This window comes from Pseudophryne corroboree (assembly GCF_028390025.1).
Source record: "Pseudophryne corroboree isolate aPseCor3 chromosome 3 unlocalized genomic scaffold, aPseCor3.hap2 SUPER_3_unloc_26, whole genome shotgun sequence".
In the NCBI taxonomy this organism is placed as follows: domain Eukaryota; kingdom Metazoa; phylum Chordata; class Amphibia; order Anura; family Myobatrachidae; genus Pseudophryne; species Pseudophryne corroboree.
The window spans coordinates 1,732,718-1,758,375 of NW_026967515.1; the positions used below are offsets into that span (position 1 = coordinate 1,732,718).

General features: G+C 48.3%; 1 protein-coding gene across 2 annotated transcripts in view; it reads left to right on the forward strand.

The window, feature by feature from the left end:
- The first annotated feature begins 4,312 nt into the window (after window positions 1–4,312).
- The window catches only part of LOC134983849 (gastrula zinc finger protein XlCGF57.1-like), a 28,942-nt gene continuing 7,596 nt past the window's right edge, over window positions 4,313–25,658 (forward strand). For both annotated transcript variants that reach the window (XM_063949471.1, XM_063949472.1), the window contains exons 1-3: window positions 4,313–4,401; window positions 4,521–4,618; window positions 10,962–11,361. In XM_063949471.1, coding sequence (XP_063805541.1) covers window positions 4,317–4,401; window positions 4,521–4,618; window positions 10,962–11,361 — 583 coding nt within the window. In that variant the 5' untranslated portion in view covers window positions 4,313–4,316. The remainder of the gene's footprint in view (window positions 4,402–4,520; window positions 4,619–10,961; window positions 11,362–25,658) is intronic.

A 25,658-nucleotide genomic window follows, 5' to 3' on the forward strand; every position in this document is an offset into this window, starting at 1 on the left:
GAGTGATGACTGGAGAGGTGACTGCTGGGAATGGGACATTATACAGTAACATCCGGGGACGTGTCTGGGTGATGACTGGAGAGGTGACTGCTGGGAATGGGACATTATACAGTAACACCAGGGGATGTGTATGGGTGATGACTGGAGAGGTGACTGCTGGGAATGGGACATTATACAGTAACACCAGGGGATGTGTCTGGGTGATGACTGGAGAGGTGACTGCTGGGAATGGGACATTATACAGTAACATCGGGGGATGTGTCTGGGTGATGACTGGAGAGGTGACTGCTGGGAATGGGGCATTATACAGTAACACCAGGAGATGTGTCCAGGTGATGACTGGAGAGGTGACTGCTGGGAATGGGGCATTATACAGTAACACCGGGGGATGTGTCCGGGTGATGACTGGAGAGGTGACTGCTGGGAATGGGGCATTATACAGTAACACCAGGGGATGTGTCTGGGTGATGACTGGAGAGGTGACTGCTGGGAATGGGACATTATACAGTAACACCAGGGGACGTGTCTGGGTGATGACTGGAGAGGTGACTGCTGGGAATGGGACATTATACAGTAACACCAGGGGATGTGTCTGGGTGATGACTGGAGAGGTGACTGCTGGGAATGGGACATTATACAGTAACACCAGGGGATGTGTCTGTGTGATGCCTGAAGAGGTGACTGCTGGGAATGGGACATTATACAGTAACACCGGGGAACGTGTCTGAGTGATGACTGGAGAGGTGACTGCTGGGAATGGGACATTATACAGTAACACCCGGGGACATGTCTGGGTGATGACTGGAGAGGTGACTGCTGGGAATGGGACATTATACAGTAACACCAGGGGATGTGTCTGGGTGATGACTGGAGAGGTGACTGCTGGGAATGGGACATTATACAGTAACACCAGGGGATGCGTCTGGGTGATGACTGGAGAGGTGACTGCTGGGAATGGGACATTATACAGTAACACCGGGGGATGTGTCTGGGTGATGACTGGAGAGGTGACTGCTGGGAATGGGGCATTATACAGTAACACCAGGAGATGTGTCCAGGTGATGACTGGAGAGGTGACTGCTGGGAATGGGGCATTATACAGTAACACCGGGGGATGTGTCTGGGTGATGACTGGAGAGGTGACTGCTGGGAATGGGGCATTATACAGTAACACCAGGGGACGTGTCTGGGTGATGACTGGAGAGGTGACTGCTGGGAATGGGACATTATACATTAACACCAGGGGATGTGTCTGGGTGATGACTGGAGATGTGACTGCTGGGAATGGGACATTTTACAGTAATACCGGGGGATGTGTCTGGGTGATGACTGGAGAGGTGACTGCTGGGAATGGGACATTTTACAGTAACACCAGTGGATATGTCTGGGTGGTGACTGGAGAGCTGACTGCTGGGAATGGGACATTATACAGTAACACCAGGGGTCGTGTCTGGGTGATGACTGGAGAGGTGACTGCTGGGAATGGGACATTATACAGTAACACCAGGGAATGTGTCTGGGTGATGACTGGAGAGGTGACTGCTGGGAATGGGACATTATACAGTAACACCAGGGGATGTGACTGGGTGACTGCTGGGAATGAGGCATTATACAGTAACACCCTGGTACGTGTCTGGGTGATGACTGGAGAGGTGACTGCTGGGAATGGGACATTATACAGTAACACCGGGGAACGTGTCTGGGTGATGACTGGAGAGGTGACTGCTGGGAATGGGACATTATACAGTAACACCCGGGGACGTGTCTGGGTGATGACTGGAGAGGTGACTGCTGGGAATGGGACATTATACAGTAACACCAGGGGACGTGTCTGGGTGATGACTGGAGAGGTGACTGCTGGGAATGGTGTATTATACAGTAACACCGGGGGATGTGTCTGGGTGATGACTGGAGATGTGACTGCTGGGAATGGGACATTATACAGTAACACCAGGGGACTGGAGAGGTGACTGCTGGGAATGGGGCATTATACAGTAACACCGGGGGATGTGTCTGGGTGATGACTGGAGAGGTGACTGCTGGGAATGGTACATTATACAGTAACAGCAGGGGATGTGTCTGGCTGATGACTGGAGAGGTAACTTCTGGGAATGGGGCATTATACAGTAACACCAGGGGATGTGTCTGGGTGATGACTGGGGAGGTGACTGCTGGGAATGGGACATTATACAGTAACACCAGGGGATGTGTCTGGGTGATGACTGGAGAGGTGACTGCTGGGAATGGGACATTTTACAGTAACACCAGGGGACGTATCTGGGTGATGACTTGAGAGGTGACTGCTGGGAATGGGGCATTATACAGTAACACCAGGGGATGTGTCTGGGTGATGACTGGAGAGGTGATTGCTGGGAATGGGACATTATACAGTAACACCAGGGGATGTGTCTGGTGATGACTGGAGAGGTGACTGCTGGGAATGGGGCATTATACAGTAACACCAGGGGATGTGTCTGGGTGATGACTGGAGAGGTGACTGCTGGGAATGGGGCATTATACAGTAAAACCAGGGAACGTGTCTGGTGATGACTGGAGAGGTGACTGCTGGGAATAGGACATTATACAGTAACACCAGGGGATGTGTCTGGGTGATGACTGGAGAGGTGACTGCTGGGAATGGGACATTGGCCCTCATTCCGAGTTGTTCGCTCGCAAGGCGAATGTAGCAGAGTTACACACGCTAAGCCTACGCCTACTGGGAGTGTATCTTAGCTTCTTAAAAGTGCGACCGAAGTATGCGCAATATTGCGATCAAAAACGAGTTAGCAGTTTTTGAGTAGCTTCAGACTTACTCTGCCTGTGCGATCAGTTCAGTGCTTTTCGTTCCTGGCTGACGTCACAAACACACCCAGCGTTCGTCCAGACACTCCCACCGTTTCTCCGGCCACTCCTGCGTTTTTTCCGGAAACGGTAGCGTTTTCAGCCACACGCCCCTAAAACGCCTTGTTTCCGCCCAGTAACACCCATTTCCTGTCAATCACACTACGATCGCCGGAGCGATGAAAAAGCCGTGAGTAAAATTACTTTCTTCATAGTAAAGTTACTTGGCGCAGCCGCAGTGCGAACATTGCGCATGCGCACTAAGCGGATTCTCACTGCGATGCGATGAAAAACTCCGAGCGAACAACTCGGAATGAGGGCCATTATACAGTAACACCAGGGGATGTGTCTGGGTGATGACTGGAGAGGTGACTGCTGGGAATGGGGCATTATACAGTAACACCAGGGGATGTGTCTGGGTGATGACTGGAGAGGTGACTGCTGGGAATGGGGCATTATACAGTAACACCAGGGGATGTGTCTGGGTGATGACTGGAGAGGTGACTGCTGGGAATGGGGCATTATACAGTAAAACCAGGGAACGTGTCTGGTGATGACTGGAGAGGTGACTGCTGGGAATAGGACATTATACAGTAACACCAAGGGATGTGTCTGGGTGATGACTGGAGAGGTGACTGCTGGGAATGGGGCATTATACAGTAACACCAGGGGATGTGTCTGGGTGATGACTGGAGAGGTGACTGCTGGGAATGGGACATTATACAGTAACACCAGGGGATGTGTCTGAGTGATGACTGGAGAGGTGACTGCTGGGAATGGGGCATTATACAGTAACACCAGGGGATGTGTCTGGGTGATGACTGGAGAGGTGACTGCTGGGAATGGATCATTATACAGTAACACTGGGGGACGTGTCTGGGTGATGACTGGAGAGGTGACTGCTGGGAATGGGGCATTATACAGTAACACCGGGGGACGTGACTGGGTGATGACTGGAGAGGTGACTGCTGGGAATGGGGCATTATACAGTAACACCAGGGGATGTGTCTGGGTGATGACTGGAGAGGTGACTGCTGGGAATGGGACATTATACAGTAACACCAGGGGACGTGTCTGGGTGATGACTGGAGAGGTGACTGCTGGGAATGGGACATTATACAGTAACACCAGGGAACTTGTGTGGGTGATGACTGGAGAGGTGACTGCTGGGAATGGGACATTATACAGTAACACCAGGGGATGTGTCTGGGTGATGACTGGAGAGGTGACTGCTGGGAATGGGACATTATACAGTAACACCGGGGGACGTGTCTGGGTGATGACTGGAGAGGTGACTGCTGGGAATGGGACATTATACAGTAACACCAGGGGATGTGTCTGGGTGGTGACTGGAGAGGTGACTGCTGGGAATGGGGCATTATACAGTAACACCAGGGGACGTGTCTGGGTGATGACTGTATCACTTTGTGTGTCAGGTTCCTATATGGTGTCAGGATGTCACTGTCTATGTCTCCATGCAGGAGGGGGAGTATATAGAGGAACACAGGGGTCTGTACAAGGACGTGATGATGGAGAATCACCGGCCCCTCACATCACTGGGTAAGAGGAGACTGTCATGTATTGTACAGGGGAGAGCAGGTATGGGGGCCCCCTATATACACACATCACCTGATAATCACATATATATACTGTACTCAGTCACTGTGTGTCTCCTACAGATGGACCCAGTAACAGAGATACCCCAGAGAGATGTCCCCATCCTCTGTATTCCCAGGATTGTACAGAGGAGAATCACCGGATCCCACAGGAGGATCAGGTAGGTGGGATTTAGGGTCTCCCCAATATACCAAAGTGACTGTCACTATATGATCTGTAGAGGAGCTGTGTGTCTTATACACTGATATTATACTGTTTCACCTCAGTTTAATGTGACTGTATGCAAATGTCATTATAGTGTTTTGTTTTTTCCTGCTGCAGGGTACACTGGGTTACACAGGGAATAACATCGGGGTGTAGAGTAGGATCTTGATCCGAGGCACCAACAGGCTAAAAGCTGTGACTGTTCCCAGAGTGCATAGCCCCGCCTCCTCTATAACCCCGCCTCCTCTATAGCCCCGCCTCCGTGCACAGGAGCTCAGTTTTGTAGTTGGTGCCATGCAGTGCAGGTATACAACAGGGGGGCTCCCTCCCTCAGAAGAGCTTTTTCAAGTGAAAAATGAAGACTTCAACGGCTGCAGCGGAGACACTGAGTGTCACATGTCACTCAGACATCTCCTGCTGCCGCTCCATCTCCTCCCCCAGCGCGCTGTACACTCCCGCGCCCTGGTTGCCGGGTACCTGCAGCGGAAGCTCCGGTTTCCTCCAGTCAGTCACACACCCCGCTGCAGCTCTCCAGGATCACATGGCCGCACTCAAGGAGAAGGTAAGAGGGCCCCCCAGGCGGGACCCACTAAAAACCGCGATCCGGCGTGGATGGTGGGAGGCGGGCCGCGTATGCTGGCATGCACACTGTGGTAGTACAGGGACCTCACTAGACCACCAGGGCAAGGGCACAGGTCGGTTTTACTAAAAAACGTTTGCTACATGGCCCGCAGTGCCCGGTGGTGAAGTCCAGCAGGAGGATAAGGCTTTGACCTGTAGCCCCTCCCCCAGCCCCAGGGCGCCATTTAGAGTGAATGTTCCCGCCCTGGAGCTGCATCCCCCTCCCTCTCTCTCTCCCTCTCTCTCTCCCTCCCCCTGTCTATCTCTCTCCCTCTCTCCCCCCCCCCCTCTCTCTCTCTCCCTGTCAGCATTTGGGCACCATTTCTAGCAAGCTGAGCTGATCCTGGGACTGTTTGGGCAAATCCTCCTCTGTAAAGCCGCCTGCATGTCAGCGCTGTGCATATTACACGACATATAAGTGTTCTACATGTCTGCTGACAGTGTTAGGGTGTGTACACACGGTGAGATTTTTTTCTTCCGATTCTGACTATATAGTCGGAATCGGAAGAAAAGTTAGAGCAGATCGCAAGGTGACGATCTCGATTCGATGCTGATGCGCGGCCCCACGCGGTCGGCATCGAAAGAAAAGAGAGACTGTGCAGGCAAGTATAGAAGAGAGAGTCAAAATTGACACTTAGCCAAAATCGCACATAGCCAGTATCGCAGGCACACTCATTATGTGCGATACTGACTATGTGCCCACCCGTCCCCTGTCGCTTAGTGAGAATCGGGCATAGCCTGAATCTTACAATGTGTACACACCCTTAGTTAAGAAAGAGTGCATTTAGTTGTTGTTCAATAGTACAAGTACCCTGTGATATACATCCAGTCTTTACTGTGCATTGTTATATCTATTGAGTGTATAGCTATACTTAGTGTTGCTTTGTATTGCTAGTCCAGTGCAGTTTTATTGCATGTTATAATTTCTGCATTGTACAATGCGACTGTGTGTGCATATAGCTGCTGTGTGATCTCTACTCTGTGTATCTCACTCCTACTGCTATCCCTATATTCTATAATCTGAGGGGGCTAAGTGCGTCAGGGATATTGTTTAATATATGCAGTTCACAGGATATGCTTATTGTGTATTTTTCTGTGTGATTTTTATTCACCATATATCTCTTGAATCCCCTGGTTGTGCTGATACACTGCACAGGGGGTTCTTGTCAGGTATTGTGCTGCTGATATTGTACTGTGTTGCCTTGCATTGAGCTTTCAGATATATCAGCTACAGAGGGCAATGGTGCTGGGGCTGATCCCACAGTGCGTGGTGGTGACGCTGCAGACAAGTTATACATAGAAGCAGAGGGTTCAGGTTCTGGGGGTTCCTTACCCCCCATTGGGACCGTAACAACGGGGGTTCAAAATGACCCACCTTGGGCTACTTTCTCCACATTATAAAGTACGCTGGTAACTAAATTTACGCTACCTATGGGACCTCATGTGCTGGTACAACTGCTTATGGTCCCTGCGGTTAATCGGCCATGGGTAGATCACCTGTCTCAGTTACTCAGTTATAGCAATTGAACCAATCACTGACTAAACAGAAATCTAATCCTCGCCCGCCTAAGACCAAGGGGTCCTCTAAGCGGGCCATTACTTCCTCACAATCCACCCACGTCCCAGACACCTCGTCTGATGAGAATGGCGTCTATACTGACCGCACAGACACTGATCCAGATAATTCTGATGGGGAATCTGTCACACAGGTGGATGTTCCTGACTTATTGGAGGCTATCAGGCTAATTCTTCAAATTACTGATGACCCAGAGCCTGACGCTGCCCCTAAGAAACCGGACAGATTTAAACGTCAGAAAGTCGTTGAACAAGTTTTACCTCATTCTGACCATTTAGTTGACATACGTCAGGAATCCTGGGGAAATCCAGGAAATAAATTCACGCCTCACAATAAGATGCTGGCTCGCTATCTCCTCGCTGCGGAGCTAAGTAAGAATTGGGAAACACCCCCACCAGTGGATTCACAGGTGGTGCGGCTGATGGTATCCTCAGCTCTGCTTGTAACTACCGAAACGTCTCTGAAAGAACCGATGGATAAGCGTGTGGAGGGTTGTTTAAAGACGATTTACACCCTAGCAGGAGCTGTGTATCGGCCCACTCTTGCAGCGACATGGGCTGGAGAGGCTATTGAAGCGTGCGCTCAGGAGGTGGGTGCGGAGCTGCCTTCCAACTTTTCTGATAATGCTAGACAATGTCTATCGTATATTGTCACAGCTTCTCATTACATTAAGTAATGCTTCTGATGCCGGTATTCTTGTGGCCAAGGCTTCTACTACGTCCATTTTGGCTCGCCGAATTCTTTGATTACGATCCTGGTCTGTGGACCTGGATTCTAAGAAAACCCTGGATGTGCTCCCTTTTAAGGGAGACATTCTTTTTGGAGAAGACCTCAACAAGATAGTGGCTGACTTCGCTTCTGCTAAAACAGCGTGTCTACCTAGTACTGCTCCTTTGGTACCGAAGGCTAAGAGTACTTCATTTCATCCTTCAGGGAAAGCAAAAAGTCAGGCGTACCCGAAACAGGCTCGCACTTCCAAACCCACTAACCCAAACCTTAATGGGCCTGGGCTGCCCGTCAGCTTGCTTCCAAAACTGACAAGCCTGCTGCATGACGGGGCGGGCCTCCCTCTGGGGGATCCCAGAGTGGGGGGCTGACTTCTAGGGTTTACCCAGGAATGGTTGAAGACCACTTCCGATGCCTTGATACAGGAAGTCGTCACTCGAGGTTACGCCGTATCCTTCAAAAATCGTCCCCCTCATCGATTTTGCCTGACAGACGTCCCTTCGGATCAGGTGAAGGCAAAAACTCTTCTTTCGGGGGTACAGTCCCTCCTGGACAGGTGCATCTGGTTCCTAGTCCTCAACATCAAGTCCTTGAACAAATATTTGAGAGTCTCCAAGTTTCGTATGGAAACTCTCCGCTCTATTGTTCTGGCCTTGGGCCCGTGGATTATATTGTCTCCCTGGACATACAGGATGCTTACCTGCATATTCGTATCGCAATGTCGCATCAGCAGTACCTGAGGTTTGCTGTTGGCAACCTCCATTACCAATTTCGGGCGTTACCTTTTGGTTTGACCACGGCCACGTGAGTCTTCACCAAGGACATGGCGGTAATGATGGCTGTATTCCGCCGTCAAGGGGTCAGGATCCTACCGTATCTGGACAACTTGTTGATCCTGGCGAATTCCCCAGAAATTCTCCTACGTCACATAGCTATGACGCTCCAGTTTCTGCAAGCCCACGGGTGGCTCATCAACTGGAAGAAATCTTCCCTGGTCCCTGCTCAGAGCATGGTGCACCTGGGGACGTTGATGGACACTCACAACCAGCGGTTGTTCTTGTCTCAGGAGAATGTCCTGAAGCTTCAGAACAGGATTCAATGCTTTCTATCTTGTCCGCAAGTGTCGATACATTCGGCGATGCAAGTGCTAGGTCTCATGGTGTCTGCTTTCGACATGGTTGAGTACGCTCAATTCCATTTCCGCCCTCTGCAGAAATTGATACTTGCCAAGTTGGATGGCCTGCCTCACCGGATCAGGTCTCATATGATCTCCTAGTCTCCGGAGGTCCATCTGTCACTAAGCTGGTGGCTTCAGGACCAACGATTGAGTAGGGGTCATCCCTTCTGGATCTCCAACTGGGTCCTTCTGACGATGGATGCCAGTCTGAGAGGTTGGGGCGTGGTGTTGGAGCAACACTTCCTTTAGGGTCGGTGGACCAAGGAGGAGTCTCTCCTCCCGATAAACATTCTGGAACTGCAGGCGGTGTTCAATGCACTGAACTTGGCCAAGCAGTTGATACAGAACACACCTGTTCAAGTACAGTCGGACAACGCCACCATGGTGGCATACATAAATCGTCAAGGTGGCACTCGAATCCGCATGGCAATGAGGGAAGTATCAATGATTCTTCAGTGTGCGGAATACCATCTGCCACCCATATTGGCAGTGTTCATTCCGGGGGTCCTCAACTGGGAAGCGGATTTCCTCAGTCGTCAATACGTACACGCCGGAGAGTGGAGCCTCCATCCAGAAGTATTTCAACTCCTCGTGGACAAAAGGGGTCTCCCAGATGTGGACATGATGGCGTCTCGACTCAATCACAATTTTCCGGTCTTCGGGACAAGGGATCCTCAAGCAGTGTTCGTTTTGACGGCGTGGCTCTTGGAGCTTCCATTCTGAGGGCCAAAGGATTTTCTGAGGCGGTCATTCAAACCATGTTGAAGGCCTGGAAACCAGCTTCTGCTCTGGTTTATCATAGGGTCTAGAATTCTTACTTTGCTTGGTGCACCACTAACAATCATGATGCTTACAAGTTTAGTACAGCCAAACTTTTGGCCTTTCTACAACAGGGCCTGGGCTTGGGCCTTCGTCTGGCCTCCATCAAGGTTCATATTTCTGCCCTGTCGGTTTGGTTGCAGAGGAAAATTGCGACTCTACCTGATGTTCATACATTTACTCAGGGTGTGTTGCAGATTCAACCTCCTTACGTCCCGCCTGTGGCTCCTTGGGACTTGTCGGTGGTTTGGGAGGTGTTACAAGGGTCTCCGTTTGAGCCTCTTGAATTTGCAGACCTTAAGTGGCTTTCTGTTAAGGTATTGTTTTTGCTGGCTATTGCCTCTGCTAGACGGGTGTCGGATTTGAGTGCCTTATCTTGTAGGTCCCCCATATCTGATTTTTCACCGTTAACGGGTGGTTCATAGAGCACGTCCCGGGTACCTACCTAAGGTGGTTACTTCTTTCCACCTTAATCAGGAGATTGTGGTTCCGGCCTTTGCCTCTCCTGAATTGTCTTCCAAAGAGCGGTCTTTGGATGTGGTACGTATCTATGTGAAGAGAACTGCCTCCATTCGGAAGTCTGATTCTATCTTTGTACTGTTTGGTTTTCACAAACGTGACTGGCCTGCTCACAAGCAAACCTTGGCCAGATGGATTAGAATGGTGATTGCACATGCTTATGTACAGGCTGGTCGTCCAGCTCCTGCGACTATCAAGGCCCATTCTACTCGGTCTGTTGGACCTTCTTGGGCGGCCCGCTGTGGTGCGACCCTTGAACAATTGTGCAAGGTGGCTACTTGGTCCTCAGTGAACACGTTCATAAGGTTCTATGCCTTTGATACTTCCGCCTCCCAGGATGCTTCCTTTGGACGTCGGGTTCTTGTGCCCGCTACAGTGCATCCCCCTCCCATGAGGAACTGCTTTAGGACATCCCCGATGTTGTTCCCTGTGGAACCCAGTGTACCCCGCAGCAGAAAACGAGATTTATGGTAAGAACTTACCTTTGTTAAATCTCTTTCTGCGAGGTACACTGGGTTCCACAGGGCGCCCGCCCTGACGCCCTTAGCTTCTTTTGGTTGGTATGGCATTAGCCGCTGACACTTTCTCCGGTCGTGAGAATGTCGTGTATGTGGCTACTAATGATTGTCGTCTCTTTTATCTGCTACTGCATTGGACTGGTTAACAAAACTGAGATCCTGTGCAGGGAGGCGGGGTGATATAGCAGGCGGCGCTATGCATTCTGGGAACAGTCAAAGATTTTAGCCTGTTGGTGGCTTGGATTAAGATCCTACTCTACACCCCGATGTTATTCCCTGTGGAACCAAGTGTACCTCGCAGAAAGATTTAACAGTAAAATCTCGTTTTTTTGCTTTTTTTTAGGTAGAACGTCTGTCTGATATTACAACAGAAGATACAGAGGGAGAAGAAGAGACGTATGTGACTGATATAAAGGCAGAAGATACAGAGGGAGAAGAAGAGACGTATGTGACTGATATAGAGGCAGAAGATATAGCGGGAGAAGAAGAGACGTATGTGACTGATATAAAGGCAGAAGATATAGAGGGAGAAGAAGAGACGTATGTGACTGATATGAAGGCAGAAGATACAGAGGGAGAAGAGGAGACGTATGTGACTGATATAAATGCAGAAGATATAGAGGGAGAAGAAGAGACGTATGTGACTGATATAAAGGCAGAAGATATAGAGGGAGAAGAAGAGACGTATGTGAAGGATGATCAGCAGTGTAAGGAGGATGAGATCCCTACAGATATCAGCACAGGTGAGTAATAAACACTTATTACAGAAAAGAGTCACATTCTCCTTGCTCAGGCACTACAACAATCTCTTTTTCTCATATGTCCTAGAGCAGTGTTTCTCAAACTCGGTCCTCATTACCCCACACAGTGCATGTTTTGCAGGTAACCCAGCAAGTGCACAGGTGTACTAATTACGCACTGACACATTTTAAAAGGTCCACAGGTGGAGCTAATTATGTCACTTGTGATTCTGTGAGGAGACCTGCAAAACATGCACTGTGTGGGGTCCTGAGGACCGAGTTTGAGAACCTCTGTCCTAGAGGATGCTGGGGACTCCGTAAGGACCATGGGGTATAGACGGGATCCGCAGGAGACATGGGCACCCTATAAGACTTTGAATGGGTGAGAATTGGCTTCTACCTCTATGCCCCTCCTCCATTCTCCAGTTAGATTCTGTGCCCAGGACAGACTGGACACACACTAGGAGAGTTCTACTGAGTTTTTCTAAAAGACTTTGTTAGGTTTTTTATTTTCAGAGAGACCTGCTGGCTACAGGCTCCCTGCATTGTGGGAGTGAGGGGAAAGAAGCAGACCTACTTCTGTGAGTTAAAGGCTCTGCTTCTTAGGCTACTGGACACCATTAGCTCCAGAGGGTTCGATCACTTGGTGCGCCTAGCTGCTTGTTCCCGGAGCCGCGTCGTCATCCCCCTCACAGAAGCCAGAAGAAAGAAGCCGGGTGAGTATGAGAAGAACAGAAGACTTCAGTGACGGCAGAAGACTTTCGAGTCTCAGAGGTACCGCGCAGCGCGCCATTGCTCCCACACACCAACGGCTCTACAAGGGTGCAAGGCGCAGGGGGGGCGCCCTGGGCAGCAAGATATACCTCCATTGAGCCTGGCTAAACATGTATACAGTGCATAGGCACTGTATACGGACCCTTGCCAGCATAAAAAACTATATTAATAGCGGGGCTGAAGCGCGCCGAGAAGGGGCGGGGCTTAGCACTCACAACAGGATTCAGCGCCATTTTCTCCATGTCCCTGCCAAAGCAATGTGTACAGTGCAAACGAAGGGGGGGGAGGGGGGCACAGTGTTTTAGTGCAATATAGAGGGAAATATAGCACTATCTTAGATAATGGGCATGTAATCATTGTGTTGTGCATATATGTCTGTGTGTTCCCCGACATGTGTGAGTGCTCTGTCACAAACAGCTATGGGGATCCCTGTCGGCATCGCCGACGCTTGTTGGTACTTGATTCAGTAGATGCAGTGTCAGCAGGTCGGTAGTATTATGCTTTTCAAAGTAAACACTGTAGGGGAGACACAGTAGTATGTGGGTGTAGGGGAGACACAGTAGTGTGTGGGTGTAGGGGAGACACAGTAGTATGTGGGTGTAGGGGATACACAGTAGTATGTGGGTGTAGGGGAGACACAGTAGTATGTGGGTGTAGGGGAGACACAGTAGTAGGTGGGTGACCCTGTCGGCACCAACTGGTATTACCGGGTGGAAATGAACATGCTGTAACTAACCTGTATATATATATATATATATGTATGGTACTGTTCCATGGGCCTGTAGCTCGAGCACAGACATGGTATTATTTGTGGGGGAGTGTTGTTAAAATGATATATGTATACTTCCCTCTGACCCCTCAGGGTCGCAAGAATGTTATTTTGCCTGGTTCCTTCTCCCTGCTGTCGACGAATACTAGGTTTTCTGTCGACCATAAGGTTTCCTGTTAGATCCACAACTGGGGCATTCAGTACATGGTCATACACATTCAGAACACATTGATGTCACTAGGGACCCGACGTTTCCAGACAATCCGCTTCTATTTATGATATATATTATATATAGGATATGTGTGTAATTGTGTATTACATTATGTATATTCATATTATGATTTATAATGAATGCTGAAGTAATAGTAATCCTTCTCATGTGCTGGTCGCTCTGTTGATAAATCTCTCGGTCGGCCGTGACGAGTTGGTCTCAGATCCTCACAAGGAGTCCGAATGTTTATTATTATTCCCACCACGGATAGAATAAAGTGAAAGTCAACTCCTGGTCTGCACGGGGCCCTGTCACAAAGGATCGTACACAGGAAGCTAAGTGATATTTTATTTCTATGCTTTGGAGTTATTTGCATTACATGCACATGGGGGAGTGTTTGTATTCGGAAAGGCATCCGATAGAATTACCCTATAGAGAGAGGGGGTGTGTCTTATGTTGGTTCCTCTCTATAACATGGCGGCAGGCTGCCGTGCGACTGCAGGAGGTGTGGCCGGGGGAATGCTGAGGCTGACTCCGAGAGATACTGCAGTGTTTCCCTGGGACGGTGTACCGCTGTGTGGGGAGGCCTCAGTCAATCTCGGCGGATACCACTGGTAAGTGTAACTTCGTGAGTTAGATTCCCTCACAACGGTTGGTGACGCATTCTGCTGTGGGATGCAGTCATTTCAACCGGTTCGATACCCTTCTTTTCTCTAACGTCCTAGTGGATGCTGGGACTTCCGTAAGGACCATGGGGAATAGCGGCTCTGCAGGAGACTGGGCACAAAAGTAAAAGCTTTATGACTAGCTGGTGTGCACTGGCTCCTCCCCCTATGACCCTCCTCCAAGCCTCAGTTAGATTTTTGTGCCCGGCCGAGAAGGGTGCATGCTAGGTGGCTCTCCTGAGCTGCTTAGAAGTAAAAGTTTAAATAGGTTTTTTATTTTCAGTGAGTCCTGCTGGCAACAGGCTCACTGCATCGTGGGACTAAGGGGAGAAGAAGCGAACTCACCTGCGTGCAGAGTGGATTGGGCTTCTTGGCTACTGGACATTAGCTCCAGAGGGACGATCACAGGTTCAGCCTGGATGGGTCCCGGAGCCACGCCGCCGGCCCCCTTACAGAGCCAGAAGAGCGAAGAGGTCCGGAGAAAGCGGTGGCAGAAGACGTTCCTGTCTTCAGATAAGGTAGCGCACAGCACTGCAGCTGTGCGCCATTGCTCTCAGCACACTTCACACTCCGGTCACTGAGGGTGCAGGGCGCTGGGGGGGAGCGCCCTGAGACGCAATAAAACATGATAAAAACCTTATGTGGCTAAAGAAATGCATCACATATAGCTCCTGGGCTATATGGATGCATTTAACCCCTGCCAGTTTTCCAGAAAAAAGCGGGAGAAAAAGCTGCCGAGAAGGGGGCGGAGCCTATCTCCTCAGCACACAAGCGCCATTTTCTTTCACAGCTCCGCTGGAAGGACGGCTCCCTGACTCTCCCCTGCAGACTACACTACAGAAACAGGGTAAAACAAGAGAGGGGGGGGCACTATTGGCAGCTAATATATAATACAGCAGCTATAAAGGGAGTAACACTTATATAAGGTTATCCCTGTATATATATAGCGCTCTGGTGTGTGCTGGCAAACTCTCCCTCTGTCTCCCCAAAGGGCTAGTGGGGTCCTGTCCTCTATCAGAGCATTCCCTGTGTGTGTGCTGGTGTCGGTACGATTGTGTCGACATGTATGAGGAGGAAAATGATGTGGAAGCAGAGCAATTGCCTGTGTTAGTGATGTCACTTCCTAGGGAGTCGACACCTGACTGGATGGTTGTATTTAAAGAATTACGTGACAATGTCAGCACTTTGCAAAAAACTGTTGACGACTTGAGACAGCCGGCAAATCAGTTAGTGCCTGTTCAGGCGTCTCAGACACCGTCAGGGGCGCTAAAACGCCCATTACCTCAGATGGTCGACACAGACCCAGACACGGATACTGAATCCAGTGTCGACGGTGAGGAGACAAACGTAATGTCCAGTAGGGCCACACGTTACATGATCACGACAATGAAGGAGGCATTGAACATTTCTGACACTACAAGTACCACAAAAAAGGGTATTATGTGGGGTGTGAAAAAACTACCAGTAGTTTTTCCTGAATCAGATGAATTAAATGAGGTGTGTGATAAAGCGTGGGTTTCCCCCGATAAAAAACTGCTGATTTCTAACAAATTATTGGCACTATACCCTTTCCCGCCAGAGGTTAGGGCACGTTGGGAAACACCCCCTAGGGTAGATAAGGCGCTCACACGCTTATCAAAACAAGTGGCGTTACCGTCTCCTGATACGGCCGCCCTCAAGGAACCAGCTGATAGAAGGCTGGAAAATATCCTAAAAGGTATATACACACATACTGGTGTTATACTGTGACCAGCAATCGCCTCAGCCTGGATGTGCAGCGCTGGAGTGGCTTGGTCGGATTCCCTGACTGAAAATATTGATACCCTGGATAGGGACAGTATATTATTAACTATAGAGCATTTAAAGGATGCATTACTATATATGCGTGATGCACAGAGGGATATTTGCACCCTGGCATCAAAAGTGAGTGCGATGTCCATTTCTGCCAGAAGGGCGTTATGGACGCGACAGTGGTCAGGTGATGCAGATTCCAAACGACATATGGAAGTATTGCCGTATAAAGGGGAGGAGTTATTTGGGGTCGGTCTATCAGACCTGGTGGCCACGGCAACGGTTGGGAAGTCCACCTTTTTACCTCAGGTCACCTCTCAGCAGAAAAAGACACCGTCTTTTCAAACTCAGTCCTTTCGTTCCTATAAGAACAAGCGGGCAAAAGGCCACTCATTTCTGCCCAGGGGCAGAGGAAGAGGGAAAAGGCTGCACCAGGCAGCCTCTTCCCAGGAGCAGAAGCCCTCCCCCGCTTCTGCCAAGTCTTCAGCATGACGCTGGGGCTTTACAAGCGGACTCAGGCACGGTGGGGGCCCGTCTCAAAAATTTCAACGCGCAGTGGGCTCACTCGCAAGTGGACCCCTGGATCCTGCAGGTAGTATCACAGGGGTACAAATTGGAATTCGAGACGTCTCCCCCTCGAAGATTCCTGAAGTCTGCTCTACCAACGTCTCCCTCCGACAGGGAGGCAGTATTGGAAGCTATTCACAAGCTGTATTCTCAGCAGGTGATAATCAAGGTACCCCTCCTACAACAGGGAAAGGGGTATTATTCCACGCTGTTTGTGGTACCGAAGCCGGACGGCTCGGTGAGACCAATTTTAAATCTAAAATCCTTGAACACTAACATAAAAAGGTTCAAATTCAAGATGGAATCACTCAGAGCAGTGATAGCGAACCTGGAAGAAGGGGACTATATGGTATCTCTGGACATCAAAGATGCTTATCTCCATGTCCCAATCTTCCCTTCTCACCAAGGGTACCTCAGGTTTGTGGTACAAAACTGTCATTATCAGTTTCAGACGCTGCCGTTTGGATTGTCCACGGCACCCCGGGTCTTTACCAAGGTAATGGCCGAAATGATGATTCTTCTTCGAAGAAAAGGCGTCTTAATTATCCCTTACTTGGACGATCTCCTGATAAGGGCAAGGTCCAGGGAACAGTTAGAGTTCGGAGTAGCACTGTCTCAGGTAGTGCTACGTCAGCACGGGTGGATTCTAAATATCCCAAAATCACAGCTGATTCCAACAACAAGTCTACTATTCCTGGGGATGATTCTGGACACAGTCCAGAAAAAGGTGTTTCTCCCGGAGGAGAAGGCCAGGGAGTTATCCGAGCTAGTCAGGAACCTCCTAAAACCAGGCCAAGTGTCAGTGCATCAATGCACGAGAGTCCTGGGAAAAATGGTGGCTTCTTACGAAGCGATTCCATTCGGAAGATTCCATGCAAGAACGTTTCAGTGGGATCTGCTGGACAAATGGTCCGGATCGCATCTTCAGATGCATCAGCGGATTATCCTATCTCCAAGGACAAGGGTGTCTCTCCTGTGGTGGTTACAGAGTGCTCATCTTCTAGAGGGCCGCAGATTCGGCATTCAGGATTGGATGCTGGTGACCACGGATGCCAGTCTGAGAGGCTGGGGAGCAGTCACACAGGGAAGAAATTTCCAGGGCTTGTGGTCAAGCATGGAAACGTCTCTTCACATAAATATCCTGGAACTAAGGGCCATTTACAATGCCCTAAGTCAAGCAAGGCCTCTGCTTCAGGGTCAGTCGGTATTTATCCAATCGGACAACATCACGGCAGTCGCCCACGTCAACAGACAGGGCGGCACAAGAAGCAGGAGGGCAATGGCAGAAGCTGCAAGGATTCTCCGCTGGGTGGAAAATCATGTGATAGCACTGTCAGCAGTGTTCATTCCGGGAGTGGACAACTGGGAAGCAGACTTCCTCAGCAGGCACGACCTCCACCCGGGAGAGTGGGGACTTCACCCAGAAGTCTTCCAAGTGATTGTAAACCGTTGGGAAAAACCAAAGGTGGACATGATGGCGTCCCGTCTCAACAAAAAACTGGACAGATATTGCGCCAGGTCAAGGGACCCTCAGGCAATAGCGGTGGACGCTCTGGTAACACCGTGGGTGTACCAGTCGGTGTATGTGTTCCCTCCTCTGCCTCTCATACCCAGGGTACTGAGAATCATAAGAAGGAGAGGAGTAAGAACTATACTCGTGGCTCCGGATTGGCCAAGAAGAACTTGGTACCCGGAACTGCAAGAGATGCTCACGGAGTACCCGTGGCCTCTACCTCTAAGAAAGGACCTGCTCCAGCAGGGACCTTGTCTGTTCCAAGACTTACCGCTGCTGCGTTTGACGGCATGGCGGTTGAATGCCGGATCCTGAAGGAAAAAGGCATTCCAGATGAAGTCATCCCTACCCTGATCAAAGCCAGGAAGGATGTAACCGCAAAACATTATCACCGCATTTGGCGAAAATATGTTGCGTGGTGTGAGGCCAAGAAGGCCCCTACAGAGGAATTTCAACTGGGTCGTTTCCTACATTTCCTGCAAGCAGGACTGTCTATGGGCCTAAAATTAGGATCCATTAAGGTTCAAATTTCGGCCCTGTCGATATTCTTCCAGAAAGAACTGGCTTCAGTGCCTGAAGTTCAGACGTTTGTCAAGGGGGTACTGCATATACAGCCTCCTTTTGTGCCACCAGTGGCACCTTGGGATCTCAATGTAGTTTTAGGGTTCCTAAAATCACATTGGTTTGAACCACTCACCACTGTGGAATTAAGATATCTCACATGGAAGGTGGTCATGCTGTTAGCCCTGGCGTCAGCCAGGCGTGTCTCAGAATTGGCGGCTTTATCATATAAAAGCCCTTACCTAATTTTTCATTCAGACAGGGCAGAATTGAGGACTCGTCCTCAATTTCTCCCTAAGGGGTTTCAGCGTTTCACATGAACCAACCTATTGTGGTACCTGCGGCTACTAGGGACTTGGAGGACTCCAAGTTGCTTGACGTAGTCAGGGCCCTGAAAATATATGTTTCCAGGACGGCTGTTTATCCTGTATGCACCCAACAAGCTGGGTGCTCCTGCTTCTAAGCAGACGATTGCTCGTTGGATTTGTAGTACAATTCAGCTTGCACATTCTGTGGCAGGCCTGCCACAGCCAAAATCTGTTAAAGCCCATTCCACAAGGAAAGTGGGCTCATCTTGGGCGGCTGCTCGAGGGGTCTCGGCATTACAACTTTGCCGAGCAGCTACTTGGTCAGGGGCAAACACGTTTGCAAAATTTTACAAATTCGATACCCTGGCTGAGGAGGACCTGGAGTTCTCTCATTCGGTGCTGCAGAGTCATCCGCACTCTCCCGCCCGTGTGGGAGCTTTGGTATAATCCCCATGGTCCTTACAGAAGTCCCAGCATCCACTAGGACGTTAGAGAAAATAAGAATTTACTTACCGATAATTCTATTTCTCGTAGTCTGTAGTGGATGCTGGGCGCCCATCCCAAGTGCGGATTGTCTGCAATACTTGTATATAGTTATTGTCACAAAAAATCGGGTTGTTTATTGTTGTGAGCCATCTTTTCAGAGGCTCCTACGTTTATCATACTGTTAACTGGGTTCAGATCACAAGTTGTACGGTGTGATTGGTGTGGCTGGTATGAGTCTTACCCGGGATTCAAAATCCTTCCTTATTATGTACGCTCGTCCGGGCACAGTATCCTAACTGAGGCTTGGAGGAGGGTCATAGGGGGAGGAGCCAGTGCACACCAGCTAGTCATAAAGCTTTTACTTTTGTGCCCAGTCTCCTGCGGAGCCGCTATTCCCCATGGTCCTTATGGAAGTCCCAGCATCCACTACGGACTACGAGAAATAGAATTATCGGTAAGTAAATTCTTATTTTTTCCCTTTCGGTGCAGATTGTGGAAGGTGAAAAGTAAGAGTTCTGCAGCCTTGTCAGGTTCGCAGAAGCGGATGTCGTTTTCTGTTTCTACCACATCCACCGCATGTCGCTGGGTCTATCTGGCTGGAGCCCACTCCGGTGGGAACTCGTCTACTACTCTTCAGTCAGTCTGAGAATGGCCTTGGACCTGTGAGTTAATAATGGATTCTAAAGGGGGTCATGCTGGAGTTACAGATGATTCCCCTCACTGATTTTTTGAATAGATCTTACCGATTCCCCTCTGGAAAGGGAGGTAGTACGCGACACCATACCAGAGTTGCGTCAGGTTCAGGACATTGTCCTGCTGTCCCTAAAAAAAAGAAGAAAAAAAGAAAAGATTTCTACTTACGAAGGGAGCTCCAGCACGTAAAGGTAGAAAAGGGGTTAAATGCGTTGTTCTCCACATTCAGCTTACCTGGGTTGATGTCCAGGATTGTCTTTGCCATGTCACCGGAGTGATGGCAGTATGATGGGTTTCTTTCACTAGTGAGAGCCATTGTTATTCTGTACTGGGACACTCTCCTGATTAAGGCGAGGTCAAGAGACAAGTGGTGCAAATCGTTGTTTCTCTCTGAGTGTTCTTCAGCAAAGGGGAATGGCTGTTGTTCCCAATGACGTAGACGTCGGAGGTGGGTATCAGAGTAGATACTGAACGGTTGAAGTTCTGTGTGTTCCTGTGGAAAGAGGTCTGTGGATCCGGAGTCAGATCAGATTTGCAGTGACAATCCATCAATATGTTCCATTGATGAAGAAGATGGGTGCGGCCTAAGAGGCCTTTTCGGTGAGCAGGTCAAATGCCAGAGTGGTTTTCACGGGGCCAGTTGGAAATGTGGTCCGGATCTCACTTGCACAGGTGCCGGAATATAATCCTAATGGCCAGGATATCGCTCCTGTGGTGTCTGCTCAGTTCTCACCTCCTAGAGGTGATAATGTCAAATATTACCTTTAAATATTAAGCTATATACTATTACCGTTGAGGGGTTAGTACAAGGCATGTGAATCATGATATTTTTCGACTTTGGCAGTCAACAATAACTGCCACTATCTAAACAATTAAGCAGAAAAATATACAATACATATGAAATATCTATAAATGATTGGGTGTAGGCAGGGGAGGAGAAGGTGGGAAATGTATGACCTAGTGTGATAGTAAAAGCATGTATGTATGAAATTCATGTCTGAGGGGTCATGTATCATCGTGCCGTACATGTTCTAAAATAAGCTTCGAGGTATTGCGAAGTATACATTGAATCCTTCTTATCCCGTATTAAGGGTCTGTAAATGGGCTAACAAACTCTACCGAGCTCTTTTCGGCTTTTAGTTCCAACAAATGGGGTGCACATTAGTTGATGATACATGAAGGGGGATAATATGTGAGTGCTAATATATGTGCCTATATCACCTGTCGTCTATGTGTGTCACTACCTGAAGATCGTAGAGATGAAGATAAGAAACATGCGTTATAAATGCATTCATATGATAATGTATGTGATCGTCCGTGGGCATCTGTTGAAGTCTTGTCCGGATTGCGGTATCTTTGCTGTAAGTGGTAAGCAAAGTTTTTCAAGTGTCCATAGAAAGTTAGTCTCTAAAAGTTCATCAAATGTCTGTGAAAAAGTTCATCAATGGTCTGTAGAGATGTGCATCAAAATCTTCTTCCGAGTGGATGTCTTTTTACCTTGGAGAAAAACAAAGGAGAAACGGGTGAAAGAAACGGACCGTGGCATCACGTCTTATCACAACATTGTCTCGATTGATGGGTCATAAATTAAACCAGTTGTTGTTACAATGCCCTCGCTCCTCAAACTCTTTAATTTGGTACTGCGCTTGCAATGCATTAAAATCCGAACACATCTGAATATCAAACCAATCATAATGACAACTCCTAGGATACAAAAGAGAAATTTCCCTACATTCACGATAACATTTTGAGCCCATTCTCCTAAACCTGAGAACCAATTGCGTGGGTTCAACCATGAAACCCAGCCGGTCAGTTCATTACCCACAGCAGCAAGGGTAAGGTTGTGTCTCCTTCGGAACTCCCACTTCAATTGCAAGATATCGTCCATATTTTGATCTATGACCTCAGTTGTGTCATCAGTGCTGTTTGTGATATATGTACAGCACTTCACACCATACTGAGTTACTAGGGTGACACAATACCCTCCTGTCACTACTGTGATGTAATTGAGAACCATCCTGTGCTGGATCAGTTCCATTTTGTAAGCTTGCAATTCTCTCCCAGTATACCTGAACGTGTCATCATACATCTCGGTGATATTGTCTATCAGGTTCGCTTGCACATACCTAAAATATACATACATATACCTAAAATGTATAACTCCTCTGGCGGTACGGGTGATATCTAGCGCGAGTAGGAGTTGAATCCCGGTGGATTCGTGGATCAAATCAGAGGCTGCATGCTCTGTCCTATCTATAAGGTGTCTCTTTACAATGTGTTCGTAATGAGTGTGAGTGTAAGGAGCTTGAGCATTGAGGTGAACGTCTTTCATCTTTTCATGGGTAATGGTCATTACTTCTGGCAACAATCTTCCAATGTAACACAATCCCTCTGAGTTTGGGGCAAGCCACTTATACTCCTTCCTCGCGCATATGAAATATGCATCATCGGGGAGGACATATGGGACAGAATGTGACATCACCATATTACAAACCTTCCAGGTGAAAAATCCTATCCCTAACTCTGTCATTTGTCTAGTACACTTATGAGGCTGTATGATATGCGCACAGTATCCTGGTGATACTTCTCCAACTCGCATGGTCCTACTTCCTAGAGTGTACCTATACTGAAAATATCTCTCACCATTGGCTATTTGGCGTATAAGCTCTGGGTCTATGGGCATTCTATCGGCTCTGTGTGAAAATGCCATGGTTCGGTTGTTCCATGTCACTTCCCAATTTCCCAGCTTTCGGGGATTGGAAATATTAAAACATATTAAGGACTTATCCACATGATATTGGTTGAGCTTCAAACTAGTATAGCCTAGAAATATTAAATTTCTTGTCCACCTGTCTCCCACCCCTTAATTCAAGTACCTCATCTATCGTTAAAGCGTATGGCACTAGTCCTGACTTTCTATGACCTTGAGGTACTTGTGAGCACACCCAGCATTCCGTTTGGTTTAAAACCTTACCCACTAATGAGTGATAGTCACTCAATGGATGACGGTCCATGTTGATATTAAGACTGGACTGACATCTCTGGATGCACCCGTCCTCAACTATGTTTTCACAATTCCTACAGATACAATTCTCTTCAGCTAACAATCCTTAACAATGTCTTTTGGTGTCATGGCTACCAGATCGTTTTCTGATACTCGCCTTTACTCAGTGATTGTGTTGCTCTTGGAATTCTACGAATCCGTCCTGGTCATCAGAACCTATTCCAGATCCTTTCTCGACCTCTCTGGTACTCTCACCGAAACAGACTGCTCTGGTCAACAACAGGAAAACACGGAATGCAGTCTCTTTAGGCAAGTCCATCTTGCAGGAGGAGAAAGAAAGAGTGGTAATGGGGGTAAGAAAATAATTGAAGGGAAAGAAAATTGTTACGATAATTGTCCTCTAGTCTCTTTGTTCTTCTTGCTCAGATGCCGTCTCAACAGTGCTGTCTCTCAGTCTTCCCAAAACGAACACTTCAGTGATACGATATTCTTTCCGAATCAGCGATCTTTCTGTAAGGAGCATAAATCTTGCATTACCATTTGTCTAACTGTTGTGTGACATACCATCCGTAAAACATGAAAGAACAAAAAGAGAGAGAACAATAGAAAAAGAGAAAAATTGTCAGATTTCCGTTCACCATCAGGCTGTCACATCAACATGTCTATCGGTATCTCTGCACAGTCTCCCCCACCAGTATTTCCACTCTCCACCCTCTGTGCGTGGCCAGGCACAACGATGCTGGTAGGACATACTGGGGTTGGGTAGACCTCTGAAAAGACCAAGTGGTCATGTGACGTTTGAGCTGTAGTTCTGCTGGTGAACGTCAGAGATGAAAAGGAAATATTTAAAGATAAATCACAGAGTTTACCTGGCCGCCCCTGTGTCTACAAGGAATAACCTACCAATTACATCGACCTTAACCTGAGGCTTACTATCAAGGCTAACAATTAACTTCACTGGCTGCAAATTACAGGTGCGGCCCAAAATTTTTCCTATATGATCCCTGATTACAATTACGTGTGTCATACAGTGTGTCATAACTTTGATCGTGTTCTTGTCTAGGAGGTCTGACTTTATGTGTGCTGTTACAGTTGCTGGCATAATGCCCTTCCCTTTTACACAGATAACAAACCCTTGGCTTCCTCCATGTGCCAGGGGCTGGGGGTTTTGGTCGATTTGATGCCTCTTCTAGTGCTTAGATGCTCATCACCATCAACCGCTCTCCCTGTGCTTCCCTGGTTCTTTGGATATTACGGTCATGCTCGATAGCGGACTCCCTTAATGCAGCCACCGAGATACCTCTCCAGTTAGGTTGAGTGGTCTGTACCCTTGTTCTCAACACTTCTTTTAAACCTTCCAATAATACGGACACCGCTACCTCTCTATGATGTACACTTTCCTCAATGTCCGCGATCCCAGTGTATCTAGCCATTTCCTCTAATGCTCGATGGAAATAATCAGAAGCAGTTTCACCTTCTTTTTGTCTAATGGAGAAAATTTTGTTCCACTTGACAACAGTTGGGAAATATACTCCTAACTGCAGATTGATCTGTTTAACATTCTCCTGATTGTATTCCTCAGTGGGAGGTACTTCTGCGTCTAACTTACAATCAGTGATGAATTTTGCAGGGTCAATATTGGAGGGTAGACATACCCTTAGCAATGTCCGCCAATCTTTATTATGGGGTTCGGCGGCGTTACCTAGTTCTTTAATAAACCTTTGGCATGCGGCTGGATCTTTCCTGGGATCAGGAAATTCAGAAGTAATTGTCCTTAATTCTGTCCGGGACCAGGGGCAATGCATTGCAATGTTCCTGACGGGAGTGACTCCCTGAGCGTCAGTCTTTCCATTTGGGACTGCGATCACCCTGACAGGATTAAGTTCAATCACATCACTCTGGGTTGATTCTACAATGTGAGGTGCAATTGTCTGTGCATAATATACAATACCGTACTTACCTGTGGACACGACCTCACCTGACCCTCCGTTAGGGGCTTTACTACTGCCTTTACCAATTGGGCTGTGCCCACCTGGGTGTTTTGTATGGTGGCTGCTGGAGAAAGTGCAGACATCGTGCTGGGCTCACTTTCTTGCTTGTAATTCTGAGGGAAGTTTAACATGGGGTGCAACTTGCACGGGTTAGAATTTGTACATTTATCAGTTTTACTCCTATCGTCATTAACACATTTATTACGTTTACTCTTATTGTCATTAATACATTTATTAAGTGCACTATTATCATCATATCCCAGTATGTCATTCTCTGTAGCCATTGTTTCTCCAGTTGCCATCAGTTTCCTGCTAGGGTTGGAACCAGCTGTGTAAGCTAATTCCCTCTGTATATCACTCTCTCGTTGCCATAAATGTAAACAGTTTGTGTGTCTGACCCTTTGTTTTTGGGACTTTGTGAGACAGATCCTAAACTTTAGATTATGCAATACCTCTGAGTTAAAACTACCTATCCCAGGAAATGGTGCTTTATCCCCCACAGTCATTCGTGTCCATTCATCACAAAAGGTCTCAGTGTGGGGACCATACTTCCCCCACATTACTCACCGAGCTGACCCCCTGGGTCTGAAATTCTCTGCCTGAACCCTGGCGGAGTAACGTCCCTGTGTTGTGCACTTGGCTTCCATTGTGGACCTTTTTAACACAGAAAAACTTCCTAAAATGCACCAAACACAGTAGTCTATGGTGGAAGTTCTCCAAGCTCTTCCACCAGCTTCTTCTGCTCCGAGTATCCCCGGTCCGCCTTCTAGCAGACTCGTGTAGTCGTTGCAGGACCTACCTCTAGGGATTTTCCTGAGAGACCAGCAAAAATTCCCTACCTTTATTTTACACAAATCACGCTTGCATGTGCTCCCTACAACACGTATGAGGGCAATTTACGCATGAATATGCAACCTCATATCACGTTGCGTCACGGGTTTACACCTACAACCGTGCGGTCCAATCG